The sequence below is a fragment of the Phocoena sinus genome, chromosome 7, assembly GCF_008692025.1.
Source record: "Phocoena sinus isolate mPhoSin1 chromosome 7, mPhoSin1.pri, whole genome shotgun sequence".
NCBI lineage: Eukaryota > Metazoa > Chordata > Mammalia > Artiodactyla > Phocoenidae > Phocoena > Phocoena sinus.
In genome coordinates this window covers 99069980-99097891 of record NC_045769.1, presented here as the reverse complement: position 1 = coordinate 99097891, position 27912 = coordinate 99069980, and the positions used below count along the sequence as shown (strand labels likewise).

Sequence of the window (27912 nt, the reverse complement as noted above, 5' to 3'; positions counted from 1 at the left end):
CAGGAATCCAACTTTTCTTCACCAAATCTATAAAACTGATTCTATACTTACCTCTTTTTTCTTTTTCTATAATGTAAGAGATCCTCCATATATCAATTAGATCATCTGGATTCCATCCCTTTAACTCTGTCAAGAGCCCTGTATTATACTCCACTTTCCTGTTACTTTAATCTTTTTCTAATGACTCTTTCACACTAGCATTTAAGCATCTCTTCCACCTCACTGAATATTACTGTCATTTTTTCCTTGTCATTCATAATCCAATCTACTTTAATCCAGCCTCACAGCTCTTCTAAAACTATTCTTATTAAGGTTATAAATGACATCCTTGTAGCTAAAGACAGCAAATAACCTATGGGCTCTAGCTTACTTGGTCGCAGCATCCCACACTCTTATTTCTCCTTCCTGTTTACCCAGTCTCTCTAACTACACCTTCTCAGTCTCCTTTGTAGGCTTTCCTCCTCCATCCAAACCCAAATGATGCGTTCATCAGGCTCTGTCCTAGGCCCATCCCTATGGAATCTTACCCCTTCCAAAGGTAACTAATACCTTCTAAATGTTTATCCCCAGTTGTGTCTTGTTTCTAAGCTCCAAGAGCCAAATATTTGTATAACTACAAGCCACTTATAATTATTTCTTCAATGGCTTCCTTTCCACCAATTATAATAGACTTGAAGTCAGGAAAGCCATTTTTCTTATCTAATCTCAGCACTTTGTAAAGTTGTTTATACATGGTAGCTGTTTATTAATGAATAAATTACTAAAACGGAAGAAAAGAGGGACCAAGGAAGAAATGTGCAAATTAGGTAAAGTCAATTTGAATAGTGTTTCCCTTTTGGTGCAGGTTGGGTAGTGACTATGGGAGCAGACACAAGGAAAGTATCTGGGTTACTAGACTTGTTCTATGTCCTGAACTTTTATGATTACAGTCACAAAAAATTTTCAACTGTGTAACTAAGCCTTACCTATTTTACTGTATATAAATTATACCTCAATAATAAGGGAAAAGGAGGAAGAATGGTATGGAACAAACAAGAAAGGGAAAAAGATAAAAAGGAGGAAAGAGAGTGGCACTTCCAGATGACACAGGCTTCAAAAGGGCAGAAAGTGTGGGTCTGAATAAAGACGGGAGGGAAATATCTCTAGGTGTGGCAATGTGGAGGCAAGAGAAAGCCAATCACATTGATGATTCTGAGATGGAAAAAGTAAATACTGCTCACCTGAAGGGGCTAAAATCTTCCTCTTGGGGAAAAAACCCAGTAGTCAAAGCAAGGCTGGGAGGAGCCACAGAGAAGAAGAAATTTCTATTGTGAAGAGGTTGAGGGTATTAGTCTTGTAATTGACTGAAATTCCAAGTGGCACATTTATAGAACAAACTAATTTTTTGAAAGAGAATGTTATTTATAGTTATACAAATCATAAAAATATACCTTTGTTGCATATGTAGGTTTTTCTATTGCTTCATCACCAATGAAGAAGTCTAGGTCATCAACACCTTTCATCACCCTCCTTTGAGCTTGATCACCCACTTTTGCTGACTCCTTAATAGCAATACCTTTAAAATAGAAGTTATTTATACATGTCAAAAATTGTATTTTTTTCAAGTGAGACAAATTTTTCACTTGTATTTCTTCCGTAATAAAGTGTTACTAAATAGAACATGATCTAGTATATTTAAAGTGTCAAATTAAAGCAAAAAGGTCATTAAAAAAAAAAGACAAAATTCATCTAACACAATAAAAACTCAACTTCCACCCAGAGACAAGGCCTCAAGTGCAAAAAGCGCCCCCCCCCACAAAAAAAGTACTGCTGTGGGAATGTTTCAGTTATGTTTTTAAAAACTATGTGAGATCTATTTTGATTTGAGTAAAATTATAATTTCACCAAGTCAACCTATGCTTGATGGACAATCAGAAAGAAAAAACTGAAAAACAGTTATAAAAGTAGGAAAATTGCACGGGGAATTTATTTTTAAAGCTTTCTTCATATTTCTATCCTATTCGCATTATTATGAGCTAGTAATTTAGGTATAACACTGGCATAAAGACCTGATAAACTTAAATCACATATACAAAAGGAAATTTCAAATCATTTAGGTAAAACCCACAACAATCTCCTTATATAATTTCAGAAATCCAGCATACAGTTCTAGACCTAAAACTTGTATATTTCTTAATTAAGTTATAAATTTCTGAATCCTTCAAGTTAAACAGTTCTTCATTCAAAATATCTGCCTGGGGACTTCACTGGCGGTCCAGTGGTTAAGAGTCTGTGCTTCCACTGAAGGGGATCTGGGTTCCATCCCTGATCAGGGAACTAAGATCCTGCATGATGCACGGTACGGCCAAAAATTAAAAACAAAAAAAAAATCTGCATGCGCATAAGCTGATGTGGCACCCAACTGTTACACTTTCATTTAATAACAATTTATATCCTTAACAAGGTAGGTAGAAAATACTGAAGGAAATTCTAAATCCAATCTACTTCTAAATGTTAGAAAGCTTCTCTAGCAATTTATTTACAATGTACACAGACATCAGATGGCTCACTATAAACTTCCTAAAAAACAAAGATTATGAAAATAACTTTGAACCATATCCACAGGTTTTCCAGATCAAATATCCGTGCTCATCAGTGGCAGTGATTATATTGACTCATTATAAAACTACACCTGCAGCATTAAGACTGGCTGCGTGAAAAAAAAACCCAAAATCAAAAACCTTCTTTCATACACAAATGGATTTTTAACATGCCACAGCTTCTCATAAGACAATGAAAACTAAAACTGCAAATTTTGGCAGAAAGGTGAAATAGAGAAAGGATACAATGGTGATGAGAACCCAAGGTTCAAAAGTTCAAAATTATATGGGCTTCCAACAAAGACTGAACACAGCCACTTAAGAACATAAGCAAAACCAAACTTTACAAGGATGAGAGTTAACGTATCAGTAATCTCCTGAAATAAATGTTTAATCACAACATAATGTTTTATAAAAGATTATAAATTAAGAGATTAAAAAATCAGCATTTTATGGGTTGAACTGTGTACCCCCAGAAAGATATGTTTAGGTCCTAACTTCTAGCACCTCAGAATGTGACCTTATTTGGAAATAGGGTCTTTCAAGTTAAAGTGAGGTTAGCAGGATGGGCTATAATGCAATGACTGGTGTTTTTATAAAAATAGGAAATTTGGACATATCCACACACAGAAGAAAAACAATATGAAGACACACAGGGCAGCCATGTGACTGGAGTGATGCATATACAAGCCAAGGAACATCAAGGACTGTCAGCAAACACCAGAAGCTTTAAGAGGCAAGGAAGATTTCTCCCCTAAAGCTGTCAGCAAGATCTTGGTCCTGCTGACACCTTGATTCCAGACTTCTCCAGGACTGTAAGTTTCTGTTGTTTTAAGTCACATGGTTTTTGGTACTTTGTCTCGGCAGCCTTGGGAAACTAATACAACCAATACACAACGGTATAATACTAAACTCAAATATAACTAATGTCAAGTACTAGTCCACAAAAGTACTTCTATTTTAGTCAGCAATAGAGGCAATATTTGTTGTCAAAGTCTTAAACAACAAACTATCAATATGTTTATATATAAATGTGGGACAAAAGTAAAAAAACAAAACAAAACAAAAAAGCAAATCTGTCCCTCAGTGTAGACAACAAATATGCATGAATAAAACATAAAGAAAAAGACAACAGTACTGCAAATTAAGACCACTGTATTCCTATGAATGAGCAACAGTGTCCCCTAACATCTATTCCAGGCATTAAAGAATTAGACTTAGGTAACAGCCTAAATTCTTAGATGGTAAGAATTAGATTATTAGATAATAATCCCTAGAGAAGTATACCAAAAGTATATCAGAAGTGCAAAAGTCAAATAGGTTTGTTTCTAGAGAGTGAAAGTATGTACTAGCTCCCCCTTTAAAGACAATTTTGACACACGCTTCACACATTTTAAATTTTGTTCTTACTATATATAAACAACAAAACAATCAACCTGTTCAAGTCTGATGAGTACCCAATTGAGACTAAAGATCTGCAGCTTTGGGCAAGCCCAGTAATTTCTACCTCATTCTCAACTTCACAGATTTTGAATCCTAAGCTGCTTTCACTATTCTCTGCATGTTTATTTTTCCATTTCCTGCTTATTTTCATAAGTTAATAAGAATACACAAAAATATTCAAACAGTCTAATACTAGCAATACTAGAACTATCTAGGAGTTAGCACCACCAAGGAATGGCTCAAAAGGTTTATCATCTGATATGCTAAAGTCTTAACTTGGCACAGGTCAGGTGGTTCAGAAATGTTACTACATTATGTACAAAAGGTGAATTGTCTAAAAGTCAGAAGCCCAGAACAGGTTCATCTAGGAACACATACATAGCCCAGGCTAACAAATATGAGTGCTAAGAAACCAAGTGTGAGAGTATTTTTTAAAAACTTCTGAAAGACAAACTATTGAAAGTCAGCTAAAGTGAAGTTAACAGAAATAAGATAAAACAAAAACAATGTAAGTATGGTTATAAGATGTCAGAAAACAGCTGAAGTCTGCATCTCTAAAGATGAGATGCCATCCTTATTTTGAAACATGAGCTCTTGTCAGGGATGTCAACAAGCACGAGTCCTGCAAACAATCACATCCACAAACCAAAGGATAGCCTTTGTAGGCATGTGATGGGGAATGCATTACTTAATAGTAACACACACACATTATTAACAGCAATACCCTCAAAGCAGAAAACTGTTTAATTATCAACTCATTCATTTTTGTCTTTAAAAAGGTATTTGGCAGATCTGGTAAATGAAGAGCTAAACAGAGATCTGAAATGAATGGTCAGAGGTACAGAAATGAGGCCATGCTTAGAACTTGGCAAACCATGTTTTTAAAGGACTAAATCTTACAGAGTGTCAAAAATGATTATTTATTTTACTTTATTAAAAGATATTAAATCAGTTTATTTGTGACTTAAAAGAAATACTTACAGGAAGGGATGATAAACTGTGGTTCTGTATTTCCAGCATATCCTAGTTTTGTATACCTGAAAAACATAAAGAATTTCATAAGGATTTCACAAATATCTCAGCAATTATGAATTTAATTCTTAGATGTCCATTTGTTATAAAGTGAGATTCCACTCTGGGTAAATACTATACAAAATTCCATCGTTTCAGTTCATTTAAACATCTCTGCTTTCAAAATTATATCAAAATTATAAATACCCATAGCTTTTAACCAGGAACTGCACTTCTAGAAACTGATCCTACAGGGATATTCATACATGTACAAAATAACATATAACAGGGCCTTTTGCGACAATCTTGCTTATAATAGCAAAAGACTGGAAATAAACAGCCATCAAACTAGTTAAGTATGCTTCGTTTATACTATAGAATATTAGGCAGTTATTAAAAAAGAGATTGAAGAAGCTCCTTATGTACAGATATGGAACAATCTCCAAAACGTATTGTTCACTGAACAAAAGCAAGGTACAGAACAATGGTTCAACTATGTGATATTTGTATAAAAGTAAAGGGTAGGGGTAAAACATGTAAAACACAAGCTGCTCATCTCCTTACACGGCCCTGCAATAAACCTTTCTCTGCTCCAAACTCCGATGTTTCGGTTTGGCCTCATTGTTCAGTAGCACCTTCAGAAAAACTCTTCCTTCTACAGCTAGTAGACACTTTGATAACTTTTCCTTCCCTTAAGCTTTAAACATGGGATTAAACAGCTTGGATTTTTCTTAAATCTGCCATTTGGATAATTGGATTATTTAGTATAGGAGTCAGACATGGGACAAACGTTCACATTTGGAAGTTACTTACTCAAATTGACTACAGATCCATACAGTTGCTATCAAAATCCCAACAATGTTTTTTTGGGAGAAAGAGAAAATCCATCTTAAAATTCATATGGAATCTCAAGGGACTATGAATAGCCAAAACAATCTCAAACAAAGTTGGAGGTCTCATACTTCCTGATTTAAAAACTTAGTACAAAGTTACAGTAACAAAAGCTGTGTGGCACTGACATAGAGACACACAGACTAATGGAACAGAACAAAGCCCAGAAATAAATCCTCCCATATATGGTCAAATAATTTTTGACAAGGGTGCCATAACCATTCAAACAGGGAAAGGATAGTCTTTTTGAGAAAGGGTGCTGGGAAAACTGGATATCCATTATTTAATGAACATGGACTTTTATCTTATACCACATACAAAATTTAACTCAAAATGGATCAAGACCTACGTATAAGATCTAAAACTATAAACCTCTTCGAGGAAAATATAGGGGACAAAGCTTTATGACATTAAATTTGGCAAGGATTTCTTGGACATGACACAAGGAGGCAACAACAACCATAAAAAATAAATTGAACATCATCAAAATTAGTAACTTTTGGGTACCAAAGGACACTATCAATAGTGTGCAAAGGCAACCCACAAAATGGAAGAAAACAGTTACAAATCATATATCTGATAAGGAGTTAATATCCAGAATATATAAAGAACTCCTACAACTCAACAACAAAATAAACAACCCAGTTTTTAAAACAGGCAAAGGACTTGAATAGACGTTTCTCCAAAGGAGATATACAAAAGGCCAACAAGCACATGAAAAGATGCTCAACATTATTAATAATTAAGAAAATTCAAATCAAAACCAAAGTGAGATACCACTTCACATCCATTAGGATGGCTATTACCAAAACATCAAAAACAAACAAAAATATCAGTGAGGATACAGAGAAACTGGAACCCTTGCACACTGCTGATAGGAATGTAAAATGGTGCAGCTGCTACAAAAAACAATATGGCAATTCCTCAAAAAATTAATTACCACGAAATCCAGCAATGCCATTTCTGGGTATATACCAAAAAAAAAAAAGAAAGCAGAGGCTTCAACAGATTTTTGTACACCAATGTTCACAGCAACATTATGCATAATAGACAAAAAGGTGGAAGCAATGCAAGGGTCCACTGACAAATGAATGGATAAACAAATGTGGTATATACATACAATGGAATATTAGTTAGCCTTCAAAAGGAAGGAAATTCTGACACATGCTACTACATACAATATGAATGAACCTTGAGGACATCATCCTAAGTGAAATAAGCCAATCACAAAAGGTCAAATACTATATGATCCCACTTAAATGAGGTATCCAAAATAGTCAAATTCACAGAGACAGAAGCTGGATGGTGGCTGCCAGGGATGGAGGTGGGGTATGGTTGTTACTGTTTTATGGGTACAGAGTTTCAGTTTGGGAAGATGAAAAAGTTCTGAAGAAGAATGGTGGTGATAGTTGTGAATGTACTTAATGCCACTAAAATGTACACTTAAAAATGGTTAAAACTGTCAATTTTATGTTGTGTATATTTTACAACAATTTTCTTAAACAGCTACGTAAACTTGACAGCTACTGGGGAAAATAATTAAATTCTGTACATATCATACATGTTAAAACAAAATAAATCTAAATGGATGAAATATTAAAACAGGGTAGGGAAATAAACCAAAAACTTTAAAAGGTAATGCAGGATAACTTCTTTATAACCCTGGAACAGGGGAGTCTTAGTAACTATAATTCAAAATCCAGACATTAAAAAAAGACTGATACTCCAATTATGTGAAAATTTAAAAGTTCTTCACAAAAACATACCAAAAGTAGCCAAAAGAAAAATGACCAAAAGAGAAAAATTATCTGCACTCAGAGACAAAGAGTTAATCACCTTAATATATAAAGGATATCTAGGAGGTGATGTCAACAAGGGAGGGAAATAAGGAGAGAAGAAAGTGAAAGGTAAAAGACAATAACCATTCAAAGAAAAAGAAATATAAATGGCTATAAACGAAAAGATGCTCAACTCTGTGGGGTAAAAAAAGAAAAACAAAGGGAAGTTAAAAGTACACTGAGGAGGGCTTCCCTGGTGGCACAGTGGTTGAGAGTCCGCCTGCCGATGCAGGGGACACGGGTGTGTGCCCCGGTCTGGGAAGATCCCACATGCCGCGGAGCAGCTAGGCCCATGAGCCATGGCTGCTGAGCCTGCGCATCCGGAGCCTTGTGCTCCACAACGGGAGAGACCACAACAGTGAGAGGCCTGCATACCGCAAAAAAAAAAAAAAAAGTACACTGAGGTATACTTCATACATTCCTAGTTGGAATGATAGAAAATAATCAAAATCATTTGTAAATAAAACAGCCACTTTGGAAAACACTTAAACATTCACTTACCATATGACCCAGCAATTCTAATTCTAGGTATATACCAAAGAAAATATGTCCCCACAAAGAAGTGTAAACATTTGTTCATAAGAGCATTATTCATGATGGCCGAAAACTGGAAGCACAGTATACTCATCAAGAAAACAGATAAGCAAAGCTTGATATATTCATACAAACCAAAATTATTCCATCTATGAAGAATCATGAAAACGTAACCCATTCTCTAAGGAAAAGATACTCAACAGAAGACGAAATGACACAGTGTTGGAATTATCAGATAAAGGCTTGAAAGCAGCTGTGACTATCACAATGAAATAGTAATGACTAATAGTAAATATCACAGAAACTCTAAAACTATTAAAAAGAACAAATGAAAATTACAGAACTGAAAAATGCAAGGCCAGGTATAAAAAATTCTCTGGATGAGCTAAACAGCAGAACAGAGGAAATAATCAGTGAACTTGAAGGCAGATCAGTAAAACTCATTCAGTCTGACAAGAGAGGGGAAAAAAATTAAAAAGAGAGACACAAAGTGAAAAGAATAGACCCTCAGAGACTTGGGGAACAATATCTGAAAGGTGACATAGGTTCCAGAAGGAAGGGAGAGAGAGAGAGAGATGCAGAATAAATCCAAAGAAAACTATACCTAGGCACATCATAATCAAACTACTGAAAATCAAAGATAAAGAAAAATCTTGAAAGCAGCCGGAGAAAAATGGCTCATTAACAGGAAACAAAAATTCAAATTACTAGCACCTTCTTATGAGAAACTATGGAGGCCAAAAGACAGTGGAATAACATTTTTTAAGTCTGAAGGAGGTGCAAATATAGTCAGCCCAGAAATCTTTTAAGAGCAAAAATATCCTTCAAAAATGAAAGTGCAATAAAGACATTTTTCAAATAAAAGAAAACTCATTCTCCAGGATAGATCACATCTTGGGTCACAAATCAAGCCTCAGAAAATTTAAGAAAACTGAAATCCTATCAAGCATCTTTTCTGGCCACAATGCTATGAGACTAGAAATCAATTACAGGAAAAAAAACTGTAAAAAACACAAACACATGGAGGCTAAACAGTGCACTACTAAATAACCAAGAGATCACTGAAAAAATCAAAGAAGAAATAAAAAACATAGAAACAAATAACAATGAAAACACGACAACCCAAAACCTATGGGACGCAGCAAAAGCAGTTCTAAGAGGGAAGTTTATAGCAATTCAATCTCACTTCAAGAAACAAGAAAAATCTCAAATAAACAATCTAATCATACACTTAAAACAACTAGAGAAAGAAGAATAAAGAAAACCCAAAGTCAGTAGAAGAAAAGAAATCATAAAGATCAGAGCAGAAATAAATGAAATAGAAATGAAGAAAGCAAAGATCAATAAAACTAAAAGCTGGTTCTTTGCGAATATAAACAAAATTGATAAACCCTCAACCAGACTCATCAAGAAAAAAGGGACAGGACGCAAATCAATAAAATTAGAAATGAAAAAGGAGAAATCACAACTGACATTGCAGAACTACAAAGGATTATATACATGGAATCTAAAAATAAATAAATGGTACTGATGAACCTAGTTGCAGGGCAGGAATAAAGAGGTAGACATAGAGAATAGACTCGATGACATGGGGCGGGAGGGTGAAGTGAGAGTAGCATCGACATATATACACTACCAAATGTAAAACAGTTGGCTGGCGGGAAAGCAGCAGCACAGCACAGAGAGATCAGCTTGGTGCTTTGCGATGACCTAGAGGGGTGAGACAGGAAGGATGGGGGGGAGACTCAAGAGGGAGGAGATATGGGGACATGTGTGTGCATATGGCTGATTCGCTTTGTTGTGCAACAGAATCTAACACGGTATTGTGAAGCAATTATACTCCAATAAAGATCTATTTAAAAAAATGAAAAAAGAAAAGAAAACTCACTGCCATCAAACCTGAGCTAAATAAAGTTCTTCAGGCTGAGGGGAAATGATACCAGAGGGAAACTGTGGTATTAATGAAGAACATCAGAAATGGGAAACAGCTAGGTAAATGAGACTTTTTTCTGCTTAATTTTTTAACACACTGTTGACTATTTAAAGCAAAAATCAAATTATCTTGTGGGGTTATAACATATGCAGATATAATACCTATGATAACTATAGCATACAAGGACAGTAGGGTAGAGGGAGTGTCAAGAGAGTTAACAGATCTACAGAGAGGCATGGTTTCTACTCTGCATAAAGTTTTAAATTATTAACTCTAAGTAAAAAAATAAATAAGACGGTATACCAAAATTCAACTGTACCAATTTTTACGTTAAATGTAACACACTACAGTCTCCAATTAAAAGGGAGGAAGGAAGGGAGACAGAAGAAAGAGAAAGGAAGAAAGAAAAAGGAAGAAAGCCCCAACTATATATTGTCTGCATGATATGCACTTTAGAGATGGAGAATGAAGAAAGATGGATGGAAGGCAAATAGCAAACATAACTCTGAAGTGGCTGTATTGATATTAGATGAAACTTCTTGAAGAAAAAGAGTTAACACCAGAGATAAAGAGAAATTTTATAATAATAAAAGGATAAATTCATCAAGAAGACATAACAATCTTAAATGTACATGTGCCTATTAACAGTTTAACGTCAAGCATGGTTTAATAGTACAAAAATCAAGGCTCTACTTTTTAGAACACCTCAATGAATTTCACTGGTTGGAAGACTACCCTATTTCCCTTCCCAGACTCATCTAAGTACCCACAATACAATTTCATAATCCTCAACCCCTGCAATATACTCTGTCTGAAGTAGAAAGAATCACTTTTATAAAGCCTTGATAATTATATTTAGGAACAAAAAACATAAATCCTAGCTCTTACAAAATATAAATGCTCCATCCTTCTTTTCATTGTTGCTCTTGTTTTATTTTATCCTAATCCTTTTTTTCCTCAAAGGCCCTTTTCAAATCTTCCATTTTCATCGGTCCTTTGGGAACACATCTGATTTTCACAGTATGATTCCCAGGCAAAATTAGTACAGTCCTAATACCTTCCAACTTGCAGTTCCTTAAAAAATTGTGCGTGTGTATGTGTTTTCCTGCCTATGTACACGTGTGTCTATTTTTAATATTAATTACACTATACTTTATTACTTTGAAATATCTCGAGAATACTTTCACATCTAGTCCTAAACAGGGAAAATATATTTTGTGAATACCTTGATACTTTCATATCAAATATTTTTATGTCAATTGTAAACAAAAATTTACATATATATGTAGAGAAAAAATAAAACTACATAGGAATAATTCTATTATATAATGCTAGAATATACATACACTTTGTCTTCTGGAAGTCTACACAAGAAATAGTAAATTCTGATTATCTACAGATAGCAGGATGGGAGAATTTTGTTTTTCAAATTAGTACTTGTCTTAAATGGTCTAACCATGCACTAAATTATTTTTTAAAAGAATTTTTGAATAGGTAACATTAGCCCATGATAAAAATTTTAACAAATAAAACAAGAAGCAGTACTAAAGTAAGTTTCCCTACCACATAAAAAGTACTAAAGTAAGTTTCCCTACCAGGCCTATCTCCTAGCCACCCCACTGCTAACCCAAGAGGCAATCACTTATGTATTCCAGAGATAATTCATGCATAGAGAGGCATGTATGTTACTTTAATTTAAAACATGTCATTGGGTTATCCGGGTAGTGAAATCATTAATCTACTTCACTTCTTTATGCTTTCCTATACTTAAATAAGAAAGTGTCATTTTCTAAGTGGTGTTTAAAAAGAGACCATAAAATGAAAAAGACAAAGCTACCCTAAGTTTATGAAATTCATAAGGGCAATATAATACTTTGAAAAACTAAGCCAAATTTTTTCTTTGTGGCCCAGGGAAGCAAGTTAAATATACAGAAAATCTCCCTGGACTGTGGTAGCAATGAGAAAAGATCTACAATGCTGGTTTTGGTCAGCAAAGTTGGAAATTGCTTTGAGAAAGGAATACAGTAAAGGAGAGAATTCAAAAGCACTTTTGAAGTTATCAAAGTGACTAGAAGAACAGCAGTGGAAATGTAATAATGTTAGGAGAGAGGGAAAGCTCGGATTGATAGAAATGAACAGCAAAAAAAAAAAAATGAATTTTATACAAGAAATGGTTACTTTATTGTGGTCCTAACTGCCTCTGGGCAGGGGGGAAAGTGGATTTGAGGAGAGCCATTTATAATGTTGTTTCAGTCTTAAAAAACAAAAAGAAATGAATCATTACCAGGTAATGATTCTGATAAACAGGGGTATATGTTATATTATTCGGTATACCTTTCTAAAAGGAAGAAATTTATTTATGGAAAGAATATTTTTAAGTAGTAAAAGCAGTAGCATCCCTCATGTTGGATATTATTTTTAATTCTGCAAATTCATGTTTATTTATTGAAAGCATGTAGTTGATTTGACAGAGTACTTTTTTATTTAATACAATGGTTCACTTTTCTTTTTGCTTTGAAAAACCTTATCAAGCAAAAAACTACTTGAAGATCCCAATACATTACAGACATTGAACCAATAAATGAGAACAGAATCTTTAAAAAAAAAAAATTACATTTCAAAAATGAACTGGAATAAAAAGCTAGGACAAAAATCATTCCAGAAAAGAACAAATATGTACCAAAGCTATTACGCTAAATATGGTGTGTGACTCTGCAGACTACCTAAGGGAGAAACAGCAGTAGAGTTTTAACTTTCAATGTTTCAACAATTTTAAACCATACAACAAAATGAATATAAGACCCTAGAACTTTAGGGTGGATAGAACCTTAATAATAGTACAACCCATTTTCCAAAATTTCTTGGTATTGAGAACCACTAATTTAAAGTTGAAAGAATTTTATCTCAATATGAATGACCAGCTTCCACCCTAACATACTATAAAAACAAAGTAAAGTACACATAGAGATTTTTACATAACAAGCATATAATTTTCAAATTTTAAGTGAAAATGGAGGTCTACAAATGAATCCGAATGCCAACTTTCATGATATCTCAAGTCTCAGCTTAGCTATATAGTTTTCTTCCTACTTGTAGTGTGAGGAACTTTTAGCACAAGAATGTAATGGCTAATTCACAGGGAATTAGCTATAAAGATAACTGGCAATTTTTTAAAAAGCATTTCCATTTCCAGTTCCCTCCAATGTTCTTCTCATTACATGAAAGTCACTATTTAACACAAAAAGACTGACAAGACTGTTGAGTGGAAGAATCTGGATTCCTAAATGTCAACAGAAATATTCTCCCAGTTCTTCCAGATCTAAAACTTAAAATCTAATAATTTCTTTTCACTCTTAGGGAGGAAAGAACATGGACCACAGAATCAGAAAATCATGAGTGAAATGTCTGTTCCACCATTTACTGTCTTGTGATTATAGACTTTATTCCTAAGGAATAAAACCAAATTTGCAAGGCAGTCACGACAATTAAGATAACAGTGGATGGCACTCACTAAGTATTCAGTAAACATTTCCTTCCCCAGATCATTTTCCTTTATCCAGAGTCCTTTTTTTCCTTCTATCCACTCCCATAATTATTCTTTCAAAGACTCTTGGCGATGTTTTCCCAACCTCTTTGCTACTAACCAGTCCAAGAGTCCACCACGAAACATGTAGACTACAGCAGTCAATACTTGTCCCACGACAGAAGCCAGTCACAAATGGCCACAAGTTGTATAACTCCATTTATATGAAATAGCCAAATAGGCAAATCCACAAGGATAGAAAGTAAATTAGTGGTTGCCAAGGGTTGAGGGTGACGAGAATGGAAAGTTTCTGCAAATGGGTATGAAGTTTCTTTTTGGTGTGATAAAAATGTTCTAAAATTGACTGTGGAGATGGTTGCACAACTTGGTGATATACTATAAATCACTCAGTTATACACTTTAAAAGGGTAAATTTTACGGTATGTGAATTATATTTCAATAGAGCTGTTAAAAACAAAATAAAATAAAACACTAGACTCAGACTAATACTGCATAAATTTAACTTTTATCAGTCTTCTGCTTAATGATCTACACAATCAACTGCCCATCAAATCATTCCAAACAATTGTGTCCCATTTAAACTCCTTCTGAAATAAGGCAGGATAATTAATAAATAAAATACTTGCTGTCCCAAAGCTCCCAATAGGAATACCTCAATTCCCGGTAGGGCAATCTCCTAACTGATCCCTCCCTCAAATATTTTGAGACTCCTTCCTGACTTCCCTTCATCAATAAACTATTTGCTGGGCATTATTAAATACTATGCATGAGGCCATAACTTGGAGACTGAACAAAAGACATCCTGCCATCATAAAGCTTTCAACTTAGCTTACACATCTTACCCTGACAAAGTCTTCCTACCCTTCCATCTATCATATCCTATTTATACTTTTCCAAGGATTTGATAAAATTCATAAACCAACCTCCACCTACTACAGCCCTTATTAATCTCCCCAAACAACTAAATACTAAAATGCCATCCTTACTAATGAGAACCTACTCTTTTAGCACAGGGAACTCTACTCAATGCTCTGTGGTGACCTAAATGGGATGGAAATCCAAAAAAGAGAGGATATATGTATAGCCGATTCATCTTGCTGTACAGTAGAAACTAACACAACATTGTAAAGCAACTATACACCAATAAAAATTCATTTTAAAAAAATGTTGGCAATGCCTACATAACCAGAAAAAAAAAAATACTATTTCAGTCCTGGTTTGTGCAGCAGGTCACACTGCTGGTATTTATAATCACCTTCTTTCAACACCCTTGTCCTCACCCAACACTCAGCTCTTCATGGTTCTTTGCCTGAGGAGATGACTCAACATTCATTCTTGAATGCTTTGACCATTAGATGTTCTGCCTCAATTAGGTTATTATAATTATCCATTGACTTTTCTCCCCAGCTTTACTGACAAATAAAATTGTAAGATATTTTAATAAAATAAATGCCATCCTTAATTATTTCACATACATTAGTTTCATCTCTGTAACTTAACTGTAAGCTTCAAGTATAAAACCATGCCATCGCTTTCTGTACATACCAGTGTTCAGCATAGAACTGAAAACACTGTAATAGTGAAATAAGTAATTAATTACTTTCAACACCCTTAATAACTAGAGCCACCATTATTTACTGTATGCCAATTATTTTGCTATGCACTTTACATTATCTCTAATATTTATCATTACCCTGGATGTTCTCTCTTTTTACATATTGGGAAACTGCAACTCAGAGAAGAAACCACTTCAGAGAAATAGCAAAGCTAGATTTGAACTTAAGTATCTATCAGCCTCCAGTCAATGCTGGTTTGTACTGTCTCCCTAAAGCATGAGCGATTACATACACAATAAAACCAGAGAAAGAACTAACAGTATAGTTTATCATGCTACCTATGTGATCTCTGGCAAGTAATTTACACTCTGTGTCACAGTTTCATCTGTAAAAGAGAATAACAGTAACTATCTCATAGGGCTAGGTATAAAATGAATTAATATATGTAATGCAATCAAACGAACAGTGTATGGCACATAGTATGCACTACATGACTGTCTGCTATTATTTTTTTATCATCATAAATCACCATAACGAAGTCATCAAATATACTTCCTATTCTCATAAACCTGGTTTATAACAGATTGTGGCTTCATACTACCTACAACATGAACGAAGTTAGTATAGAATTCAAGGCCTTCCAGGCTTCCATAATCCAGCTCCAACATCTTTCTACTTTAATTCAACCCAAGAAGCACTTACTGAGCACCTTCCATATATCAGATTCTTTCACTATTTCCCTGTATCATACCAAACATTTCACTACTTCTCTGTACTATCTCAAACATTACTACTTCCTTGTACTATATCAAACCTAACACACCCAAATTCTACCTTTACACTTCCCACCTCATTATTTCCTCCCACTGTTCTCTCACCTGGTACACTAGTCTTATTTCTGCCTACCAATATTTTACTTATCCTTAAAGGCCTACTTCAATTATTATCTCTATCAGGAAATTTTTTTTTCATGCTCCCTAGAAAATGTAAATTTTCCTTCACCTGTGATTCCAAAAAATTTCATTTTATACCTACCAGAGCATTTGCTATACTGTCATAACCATTTGTGTACATGTGAGCTTCCTAAAGGCAAGCAGCATTTCCTATTCATCTTTATGTTCCCCACAACAAAGGTCCTGCAAAAGTATTCATTTGCGTAGATGACGCTTACTATTCACTGAAGACCAATTTCTCCAACTATAAACAAATGAAATGCATAAGCTATTTCCTCCCTTCCAAGTTTTATATATATGTGTGTGTGTGTATATATACTTATACACACACACACACACATATACATATATATATACACATCCCATTATCTCTTGGGGAAAAAAGTGTAGCTCAAATTCTTTAAATTATATTCCTGGTTTACAATTTCAAAAAAAAATGTAAAAAATAGCCTGTCATTATCAAATAGGTCCTGTTTTCCAAAATACTCCATAATGCCAAATTGCTAGAATATTATACCTCTGTTCTAATGAAAAATCCCATACTACTCACACCACCATCCATTATTCTTAAAAAAAAAAGAAAAGAAAAACTGCTCTTTCAACACGTTTAGGCTGAATTTTTTGGAAAAAGTTTTAATTCAAATTGCTAGTCAGTAATGGATCATGCAGTTATCAAAATGAAATAATAAGGAATTTAAGGCAACATAAAGAAAAATGAGCAACTGACTTCTCCATACTCATCTTTTCCCCTACAGTGAACACTATTTTTTCTGCCAGAATTGAATCACCATTCCTATCCTGAGGGACCCACAGGAGGCAAAACCTCACATCACTTAATAGAAGGAGGGAACTGACGCTGACCCATCCCACTCCTGTCAGCTTCTGTATTTCCACATGATCTATGTCTAGCCATCTGAGCCTCAGTCAGAACTTTCAATCTTGACTGAATAACCAAAAGATGAAGAAAATGGTTTAGACTTCGTATTGCTAGTGTCTAGTTGCAGCAATTCTGCCGCATGACTGGCAGCAGACTCTTGATACCTGACCTTCCTTTTTCTCTGCTTTTCTGGACCTGGTTCTTCAGCCTTCTCATCAATTTTGTGATCTACATCATATCCCTTCAATAATCCCTTTTTTTTGCTTATGTTAGCTAAAGTTATTTTGTTGTTTGCAGCTAATTTCTCACATATAACCACAAGTTACATCTCTCATTTCTACTTCTCAAGAGTTTGCTCTCAATTTTAAATAGTTTCATTTTATTAAAAAAATCAAAGTTTCGTTTCTAAAATAACTTCCCTGACAGTAAGGCAACTTAAATAAGCAAGGAACATCCCTTTGAAAGGCATTATGGAAGCAATAAAATTCTCAACTAGTCTTTTATACAAATAACAAATTCATCAAGAAAAGGTAGGGAAAAAAGCCCCCCCAAAGTCTCTTTTGCTGTTACCTCTACCTTTTTGACCATTATGAAACAAAGTTTTAAAAGAAATACCTTCAAACAGGACACATACAAGCTCTTACTGTGCTTTTTCAATAAAATGCATCCTACTTCATCATATACTCCAGAAATAACAATTCTGTTCATTCTCGTTTAGAAAAAAAAAAACTACTTTCTAATAACCATGTGTTTCCTTTAATCTATATATTCATTATTTGCAGAGTCAAATGTCAAATGTGTACTAAGTCCTCTGAGTCTAACATAAAAATTATTTTTTTATAGTCCTATATTCTTAAGTTATTTTATTCTTAGGTTCAACTGTTTCATCTCTACATTTTATGCAATCATTAGTGAGGAAATGACTTTTTTAATGCATCGATTATTTATGTTCAAATTGTAGCTTAATGAATATGTACACCTTCATTTTAAAGTTATATGTAATTAAAACATCATTTCCTTAATTGAGCTGTCCTGAATTAACCAGCAATTGTCAGTTTTACCATGGTAGAACACAATATGTCTTATAATATTCAAAGGACTAAATAAATAATTCTATGTCATTTAACTTACATGTGTTTCAGGTTAATAAAATCAAAGAACTGGTCACAAAGACCTCCCTATATAGTTCATATTTGTTAAAAATTAACAGTTCTAAAAGTAGAAATTATTTTTCTAAATATGTAAAAATTTGAACACTCTTCAAAAACTGGATTTAACAATTTAACCACCCTTATTGAATAATATTCCAAGTTGGAGTAGTCTAGTAGTGGGCCCTGGAGTCAGACTGCCTCAGGGTTCAATTTCTATATCTACTACTTAACTATTTACATAAGCAAGTTACTTAAGCTCACCATACCTCACTTTCCTCATCTTTAAAATGGTAATTATACAACAGTACATACCCACTTCGCAGGGCTTCTGAAACTGTTAAACTCTTAAAAGGCCTTGAAATGGCTGATTTGTAAACATTCCATGTAATAAGTCTTTAAATAACTGAAATCCAAAACCTAAAATAAATGTATCTAAGATTTAAATGCCTAAAACAATTAAAAAAGCACATTTCTGTGAAAAGATCATCAATTTTATGAAAACGGTCTCAAACATTGTTGGGGAACACAAAATCACAGGTTTTCATCTGTGCCTTATACTGCACATTTTTATTACAACAGAAACACTAAAGAATTCTGATGCATGTGTTGCACCACATCTCAAACAAGACTACTTTAACTACAAAAAACATACATGTTACTTCAACTATTAAGAAGAAATTTCTATTACTATAACTCATAAACATGAACTCCTAAGAAAACATAAAAGAATTCAAGAATGCTGTCAACTGACACCTAAAACACACTCCTGAAAGACATTTCTCAACCCTGGACCTCTGTTTAATTTGTAAATAGAGTGGATTAAATTATTTCTCAAATTCTTTTTCAGCTCCATTAACTCTGTGTGAGTAATTAGGCGCTTCTCTAAAGTGTGTCACAAATACACATTAAACGCTATTTTTAATAGCCTCAAAGTAACTGAATTTTTAAAATGCTTATAAGCAGAAAAGCACACTGTATTTTAATTATACTAAACTCTAAAACTTTAAGCAAACACTTGGGTTTTATCATAGACCAATACTAAAAACATAGTTTATATTTTTACAGTTTCCAACCCAACCCTAAACTGTAAGGTATTTTGCATCCTAGTTCCCCCTTTTAAGACTTCCACCCTCCTTGTAGCAACCCCTCATTCACACTAAACCCTGTAACTGAAAAAGTGTTAAAGACATCCTTCACAAGAGTATGGCATTTTCACAAAGGGCAAGAAGCCTTCATTCTCCTTGAAGAACAGCACCAGAACAGATGAAGAAAATGGTCTCTGAGGCACGGGTTAGGGGTAGGGAGGAAGAGGAGGAGAAGGAGGGAAAGAACGTACGTGACACACAAATTCAAGGCTGGTCCCTTCCTGGTTGCAAGGAGGATGCAAGAATGACTTGTGTTTAAATGAACAGTTTGGAAAGGTTTTGAAAAAAATTTTGAAAGAAAATTATTCAAATTCCACAAAGTAGTCCTTTGGAAAAATTAAGATACTATTTGTCTTTCTGCTCTGGTATTAATCAGTTATGCAGGTACCTTTTATACATTTTATGATATAAAGGCCCACATAAAGATATAAAACAAGCAACACAAAAAACAGTATTCATCAGTATCCTATTTTGAAGAACCAAATTTAAAATATTTATCCAATAACATCACCTTATCTTGCACCATTACTTAATAATTCATGAATTTATAAGTGCTTGGTAAGCTGTAAAGCCTGTTAATGTAGTGCTATTATTTTGCTCTTACCTCTTTATGCTAGTGGCTATCACAGATCCACAGTGTCATAAAAGAGGCTGCAAGTTCCAAAAGAATTGCAGGTGAGCATTGAAACGCTTTTATTACAGGTGAATTTCATTTCAGAAAACATACTGCCTAAAGGTACATTTGAACCCTCCCAGGCTTCTGCTCCTAGTCGGAGCGTTTAGCTGTCTCCACGTGCTGGAGGGGGAGCATTCTGCACAAGGAGGAACACTGGGAGGAAAATTCAGCTCTACCTTGAGCTAAACTCTCCCAAGGACTTACCTCCTAAAAAGTGGGATGAAATCACTCACCACTTCAAGCCACAGTGCTCACTCATTCTTCTCTTTGTGATGCTCAAGAAGCCAGATCACATAACCAAGATTTTTTAAGGAAGATTAATGTTCTTTTTGTTCTCTCTTTAAATTGTCATTTTATTAGCTTCAATTTAAAAATGGTAATAATTATTGTCAAATCCCCACCTTCACTTCTGAAGCTCCTGTATTTTTAACTTCTCCTTAGAATATTTCCAATTATGGATCAATCCAAATTCCAATCTTACTCAGATTCTTAAAACCAACTCCTTATTGTCCCACTCAAACTCAGAATCGGAAATCTTCATTGATTGCTATTTACGATATACTAGAAACAACTGCCAAGTCCTAGCTATACCTCTATCTCTCAAATCAGCAAAAACATTTTGACTGAGCAAAGAACCGGTAGACAAAGCCCACAGGAAATAAGAAAATAAGCATAAGACAATGTGTTCCTTTCCTTAAGGACTTTTCAATTCAATAAAAAAGGGAGCTAACTGATAACAGTAATAATTACATTGTACTGAGCTCTTACTATGTACCAAGCACTGTGCTGAACCATCTTCGTGCATTATCTCAAAAAAACAAAAAACAAAAACCCCGTAAGATAGATACTATGATCTCCAAATTACAAAATTAAGACCTGTAGAGTCTGCAGTGTACAAGGTCACACAGCTAGTAAATGGTAGAGCTTGAACTCAAAAACAGCTCTGACTACAAAGCCCTTGCTAACCTTAAATAAACCGTACAAAACAATATAACTGCCAGAAGAAAGGTACAAACAAAAGAAGCAATCTTTCCCAAATTTATCTCTTCTGCTTCATTCCCACTGCCAACACCCTATTTCAGAATTTCTGCATAACAGGTGCTGAGAGGACTGCTTAAAAATCATCTAAGAAGGACCTCCCTGGTGGCGCAGTGGTTAAGAATCTGCCTGGCACAGCTTCCCTGGTGGCGCAGTGGTTGGGAGTATGCCTGCCAACGCGGGGGACGCGGGTTCGAGCCCTGGTCCTGGGGGTGGTTGGGGGGGGGGGAGTGGGGGGGGAGCCCACATGCTGCAGGGCAGCTGGGCCAGTGTGCCACAGCTTTTGAGCCTGCACTCTGGAGCCCGCGAGCCACAACTGCTGAGCCTGCGTGCCACGGTTGCTGAGGCCAGCACGCCTGGAGCCGGTGCTCCACAAGGGGAGAGGCCGCCACAATGAGAGGCCCTTGCACCGCGGCGAGGAGTGGCCCCCGGCTCACCGCAGCTAGGGAGGGCCCACGCGCAGCAACGAAGACCCAAAGCAGCCAAAAATAATAAGTAAATAAAATAAATTTAAGAAAAAGGAATCCGCCTGCCAATGCAGAGGACACGGGTTCGTGCTCTGGTCCGGGAGGATCCCACATGCCACGGATCAACTAAGCCTGTGCACCGCAACTACTGAGCCTGAGCCCTAGAGCCCGCGAGCCACAACTACTGAAGCCCGCGCTCCTAGAGCCTGTGCTCCGCAACAAGAGAAGCCACCGCAATGAGAAGCCCACGCACCACAACGAAGAGCACCTCCCCGCTCGCCACAACTAGAGAAAGCCCACGCGCAGCAACAAAGACCCAACACAGCCAAAAATAAACAAAATTTTTTAAAAAAAGAATAAAGAGTTACCCTCACTAATACAAAGAAAGCAACGTGCATAGGTCTGAAAAGAAGTGCCCATGGTGTAACAAAAAGAACACAGGGCTTAAATACAAAAAAAAAAACAAAAAAAAAAACCTTAAATACAAATAGCAACTCTCACAACCCACCTACATGACATTAAGAGTAATTTGAATTCTCTGATCCTATTTTCTCACTGGTAATATGAGGTAAAAATAGCTGTCACAAGATTAAATAAGTTAAATAAAAAGCCTGACCAGCAGGTCCTCCTCTAGTGGATCTTTCCCTTCTGTGCTTAAAAGTAAAATTTCTGAACTTTTTTACAATAAGGCTGAAAAGTTCATTAGATTCCATATACACCCAATCCAAAGTCAATATTCCAACACAAAATTGGCAGGCAGGAAGAGATTGGCAGGAAAGGAAAGGAGAAAGATATTTTAGGCAAGACTAAGAAGCTAACTTCTCAACAGGAGCAAGTGTGCTATACTTACTGCAAACAGCATGCAAAAAAAACAAGACCCATGACGGAATAAGAGTTTTAATGAATGTTTTTTGGTAACAAATAGATACTGTGAATGTTTCTGCCCTTGCAGACAACTGGAGAAATAGTATTTTACATATTATGTACAAAATTCACGTAAGAAACATGAACTTCCCACTTATATTTTCTCCCACCCACTCAGCTCTTCCCCACTGCTCTCAAACAAGATCATCCTACCTGTACGAACAGCTAGAATGTGACGACAGGATGAATAATATAAGCTCCTCATCTGCTGACTCCAACAAAATATTTATCCTTACATTTTAAGATTGCTAAGAAGTTTAACTCAGAAATTCCTTAACTCATTCCAGATCTGAACATACCCAAGAGCTCTACAATAAGCCTATAATAACTCTGCTATTATAATCAATGAAAATAATTTACCAGTACAGTATTTATTAGAGAAAAAAAGAGGAAAGACGTAAAAGGGAAGAGAAATTTCACAATGCAAAGCTTTGTAAACATGCTACAACATAATAAAGTAAATAAGGAGTTCCTTTATATGGCTTGAATGTTGAAGAATTCTGAGGGAAAACATGCAAAAGATAATTTAGGATAATCTTAACTTTACAAGTATTACAACGTTTCAAAAACTGCTTTAAAAAAAAATTTTCCTCACCGCTGGTAGCCCATTTGAGTCTGTACCTTAGTTCTTAAGCAACCAGCTCTATCAATAAGAATCTCTGTCCCAAAATTTTATTCTACATTACTATTCCAATACAGATCACCCACCAAAAAAGTATGTAGACATGTTATCAATATGAAAGAAGTATTTTTTTCTAAATTCTTTTCAGAGGAGTTCTCTCTTTTATGATCTGGGCCGGTGATTCTTTATCTTACGTTGAAATAAAAGACTTTTGCTGGAGGAGCTCTAATTTTAAATTTAGGGATTAAGCTTCATGTATCCAAACTCTTACAGCTTTTCTTACCTAAGACCACCAAATTTCATAGATGGCCACTTTTTCCAGTCACCGTTTGCCTAACTTACATTATGAAATGGAATGACCAACTTGATTCCAGTTATAATTTTTCACTTACATTAAGTGGCTAACTGTGATTGATGAATGCATTCTCTAAAGCACAAAGGAACACACAAATTGTAGGTGCACAATTTGCATCTCGGATCATACAGTATTCTGGAACATGAAACTCTCTATTAAGGCCTTATTTAGAGATGCTTATCACAAGCCCAATTTCAATGAGCTATCCTTTAAGTGCTAATAAAGTTGAAGGTGTAACTTTCCAGGATTGCATAATGGGCAACAGGAAAGACCAAAATGCCTTCTGAAAACCAAAATAAATGGATATCTAAAGGTGGAATTTCAGAGACTGACAGATGGTAAAAGGAAGTGAGAAGTATCCTAATCAGTTCCATTTACATCATGAGTGTCCAGCTAACAACCTCTGCCGGTGAGATAAAACTAATGTAATAATGTAAGAGTAACCGCTATATTAAAACAAAAATATCCTAAGCATAGACTGAACCCCTGTCCCCCACACCTCCTGCTCACTCAGTCTGTGTTTTAAATTCAAGGCTGCCCTATCAGAAAGAGGTCACTTAAGGATAGTTAACCTCAATGAAATACCCAGCACACTAATTCAAAAATAACCAAAACTACTGCCAAAGGGAAAAAATAAAGTGAGAAGGAGTTAACACCCTACTTAAGATGTTACCATGTTCTTTATTAGGGCAACAATTATCTACACTAATTTTACTGACAAGGCAATGATTACTAAAGCATAGTATATTAATTATGTAGCAATATTTTTCACTTTAACAAAACATACTTGAAAATCTTTGTTAGTCAGGCTGCCAAATCTAATTTTAAAACTCACCCTACACATAAAACTACTCACCAGCTGGACTAAGAAGGGAGGGGGAAAAAAAAATACTGGTTCAGGGAAATGAAATTGGATTAAGGAAAAAAAACTTTAATTAGCTGTCCATCAAAAAACTACATGGAAGTTTCAAGGCTAAACGAGGCTCGTGTTTCCTATATTACTATTATATTAACATATTAATAAATCGGTTGTTTCCCTATGCACGGCTGGGATTTTGGAAACTGCCACATTTGCATAAAGGTATGAGCATGAAGATTACAGAGAAATGTTAACAGAGAGCAAATAGCGAGGAGCAGACCATCCTTTAAGTAACAATAGTTTGCTGAATAGTAAAAACGGGGGGAAAAGGCTGGCAGTCCACTTCTCACAACAACCCCCCAAACAAAAAATGTGGAGTATTTGGGAAATGAGAGAAGTAATAATATATCAGCAAGGTATACACACGGACAAAAGAAAACACTTCCGATACTGCAACGTAAAGCAGTCACTCTACATTAAAATACTGGCAGTATTTTCTACGTAAGTATAAAACGTGCTGCAACTCTCTAAAATGCCTATTAACACAAAAGGAACGACCACTTTCACGCCATCCTGTATTTGAGTAACCTACACTACAGATCTATGATAAACAGCTCCTTGCAAAGCAAGCACATCCCTTGACAACTCTATCACCTTCCTCGCGCCTTAAGATACCGTCACAGAATGAACGTATACAACTTAAATTAAGCCTCCTGGGTGCTTCCCTTCCTCCCTCTCCGTGGAACACAAATACATTTTTTTAGGTTCCCATAAACTGACACCCAGCACCAGTAACTCAGCCTATGTGAAAACTGTTTAATTTTGAAAATTCTAATAAGATGTGTTCAGGTTGGAAACGAAAAACTGCCTTATAAGGATATAAAAGACTGAAAGCAGGAAGCGGCTTTGACAAAACTAAGGAAGTTGCAGCGCGCTTGCTCACTGGGGGACTTTTTCGAGGCAAGAGAAGTAACACATGACATCTTTCTCTCAAATTAAACTGTGACTTGGTTGACCGGTAAGAACGTCGTGGGAGATGAAAAAGACCGGGGGTCGAAAAGCAAGAGGAGGCAGGTGGTCAAATGAAAGCCCCGCTCTAGGTTCCCATTTTCCGAGTCCGACTCTTCCCTTTCCCCACCCACACCCCGGGCAGAGTGTTGTCACAGCAATCTTGCAAAACCTACCAGGAGCGCTTCTCTTTCCTCGCTCCTCTGCCAGGCCAGTCCCCGCGCTCGATGCCCCGCGGTGCCCAAACCCACGGGCAGGAGGCGGCACGCGGGGAAAGGAGGGCTGAGCGCGCCAGGCTCCGCGACCACCCCAACGCGACCGCGGGCTCCGGGAAGGCGACCATCCCCGCAGCTCCGCGGGCGGCGGTGCCCACCGCGGTGGGGGAAGGGCTGGGAGGGGTCGGGCGGAGGAGGCCGCTCCCCGGGGGCTTCTCGGCCCCTCGCACCCGCCCGGCTCCCAGAGGGTGAAGCGCGAGGTACGAGGGAGGCCGTAGCTCCGGGCCCCACCCCTCGCCAGCCGGCGGAGCCGGGGTGGACACAGCCGGCAGCGGCAACTCGCGGCACCGTTCATCTCCCGGCCCCCTGCCGGCCCCGCCATTTTCCTCCCTCCGCCTCAGTTTCCCCACCCCCGCCCATCAGTCCCCTTACCCCGTGCCACAGTCCACCACACAGGCCGGCAACCGTCCCGCCATCTTCCTCCTCGCCTGCTGCTGCCGCTGCCGCCGTCTGCTCCGTGCCGGTTGGGGCCAGGGATGGGCGGCGAGAGGTAGAGGCTATCTGACCATCCACGGCCAGGCCGCCCTCTCCGTCCGCGGGGTAGCCGGGAAGCCAAAGCAGTAGCGAGAGAGCAGCAGGTTCGGTCAGCGGCTACCACTTCCGCAACCCGGGCGGGCAGGCAGTCCCCGCCCTGCCCCGCCGCGGCCTCCTCCCCCGCTCTCTCCCCTCCTTCTCGCTCCTGCCCCCACCCTACAACTTCTTCCCCTCGCGCCGCCTTTCCCCGGGAAGCCAAGATGGCTGCCGGTGCCGACGCCCCGGCCAGGCCAGGCCCAGGCCGCGAGCGCTCCCCGTTCTGGCTCCGGGCGGGCGGGGCGAGAGAGCATGCGCAGTGAGGTGCGCCTCCGGCCGCCGCTCCGGTCCCGACGGTGAGGAAGTCCACTTCGGGTGTTCGTCCAGGTAGGGGCGGGGAAGTCGGCCCGAGCCGCCAAGTCTCCTTCTGAAGCTGGAAAGGGGCTGATAGTTTCAGTTACTTCTGTGCTTGGTTGAGGGAGGGGTGGGACCGCCTATCGCAGCCGCGAATATCTTTTCCGGTGCCCCGGGGAAAACGGCCTAATGGAAAACGTTGTCGGCGGCACACATCCTTTTTTTCTAACTTGAGGGGCTGGTTTTCCGCGTGGAAAAGAGCGATATCAGACCGAGGGTGAGCAGTCGGTGGAGGGTTGAACAAAGGCTTGCACCGTGGCTCTTCTGCCTTTGTGCGTCCTTTTTTTTTTTTCAGTTACGCTTGTGCGTTGTTACAGCCTCGCGTGTTGCAAGCGTTACAACACGGTTTAGATTGCAGGCCCTCCGGAGGGCAGGCCTGTGCCCACGAGGAAGGCACACCTCCCGAGAATATGGTCTACGTAACATACTCTACACAAATACACCTTTTTGTTTGTTTGTTTGTTTTGCGGTACGCGGGCCTCTCACTATTGTGGCCTCTCCCGTTGCGGAGCACAGGCTCCGGACGCGCAGGCTCAGCGACCATGGCTCATGGGCCTAGCCGCTCCGCGGCATGTGGGATCCTCCCGGACCGGGGCACGAACCCATGTCCCCTGCATCGGCAGGCGGACTCTCAACCACTGCGCCACCAGGGAAGCCCCACAAATACACCTTTGACGGCTTTGGACAATGACAAAGATTTCCCTCTGGAGTAGTTTAAGATTCTACTGTTCTAGTTTTGCAGGATGAAACCAAAGATTAAGGACCAAAAATTTTAATTAGAAAAAAAAAAAGCTAAAAACTGGAAAGCCTGGAACAGTGGTTTTCAGACTTTTCAAAGTGTGCATGAGAATTACGTGGAAGGCTTGTTAAAGCACAGAATGCTGGGTCATGAATTCTCCTGATGATTTGGTGTGGAGGGGACCCTGGTAATGTGCATTTCTACCGAGTTCCCAGGTGATGGTCTGGGACCCGCCTGCCCCCCAACCTGGGAAAACTATAAAGTGAATAGATTTTTTCTCCACCAGGCTTACCTTCTGATAAACCATGTGGATGTGCTTATATGTGACTGAAATAGAAATATTTTTCCTCAGAAAGGATGTCTAATTACTCCAGAAGATTTAGACCAGCCTGGGGGATGGGGTATAGGTTTTTCATTCATTTGGCAGATGAGGATTGCTCACCCACTCGATTATGACAGGGACTCTGCTGACCCTAAATATTCCATAGGCATAAAATAGATAAGGTCTCTGTGCTGTAGAGTTTACGGTTTAGTGGGGAAACACACAAATTGTGTTAAGAGCAATAGAAG

General features: G+C 37.5%; 1 protein-coding gene and 1 long non-coding RNA gene across 5 annotated transcripts in view; one reads left to right on the top strand and one right to left on the bottom strand.

The window, feature by feature from the left end:
* ACTR3 (actin related protein 3) overlaps positions 1-26485 on the bottom strand; it is a 57490-nt gene extending 31005 nt beyond the window's left edge. The window contains exons 1-3 of one of the 3 annotated variants that reach the window (XR_004350728.1): positions 26052-26275; positions 5004-5059; positions 1431-1555 (exon numbers count right to left, since the gene is read on the bottom strand). Coding sequence is in view for 2 of the 3 variants with exons in the window: in XM_032637512.1 (XP_032493403.1) it covers positions 1431-1555; positions 5004-5059; positions 25581-25747 (348 nt within the window). In the remaining variant the exon portion in view is untranslated. Of the gene's footprint in view, positions 1-1430; positions 1556-5003; positions 5060-25580; positions 25839-26051 lie in introns of those variants that run through there. The other 2 variants (XM_032637513.1, XM_032637512.1) reach the window with 2 other exon arrangements.
* LOC116756679 overlaps positions 26442-27912 on the top strand; it is a 46474-nt gene continuing 45003 nt past the window's right edge. Inside the window, exon 1 of one of the 2 annotated variants that reach the window (XR_004350729.1) lies at positions 26442-26576. This is a non-coding gene — a long non-coding RNA (uncharacterized LOC116756679). The remainder of the gene's footprint in view (positions 26577-27912) is intronic. The other variant, XR_004350730.1, reaches the window with a different exon arrangement.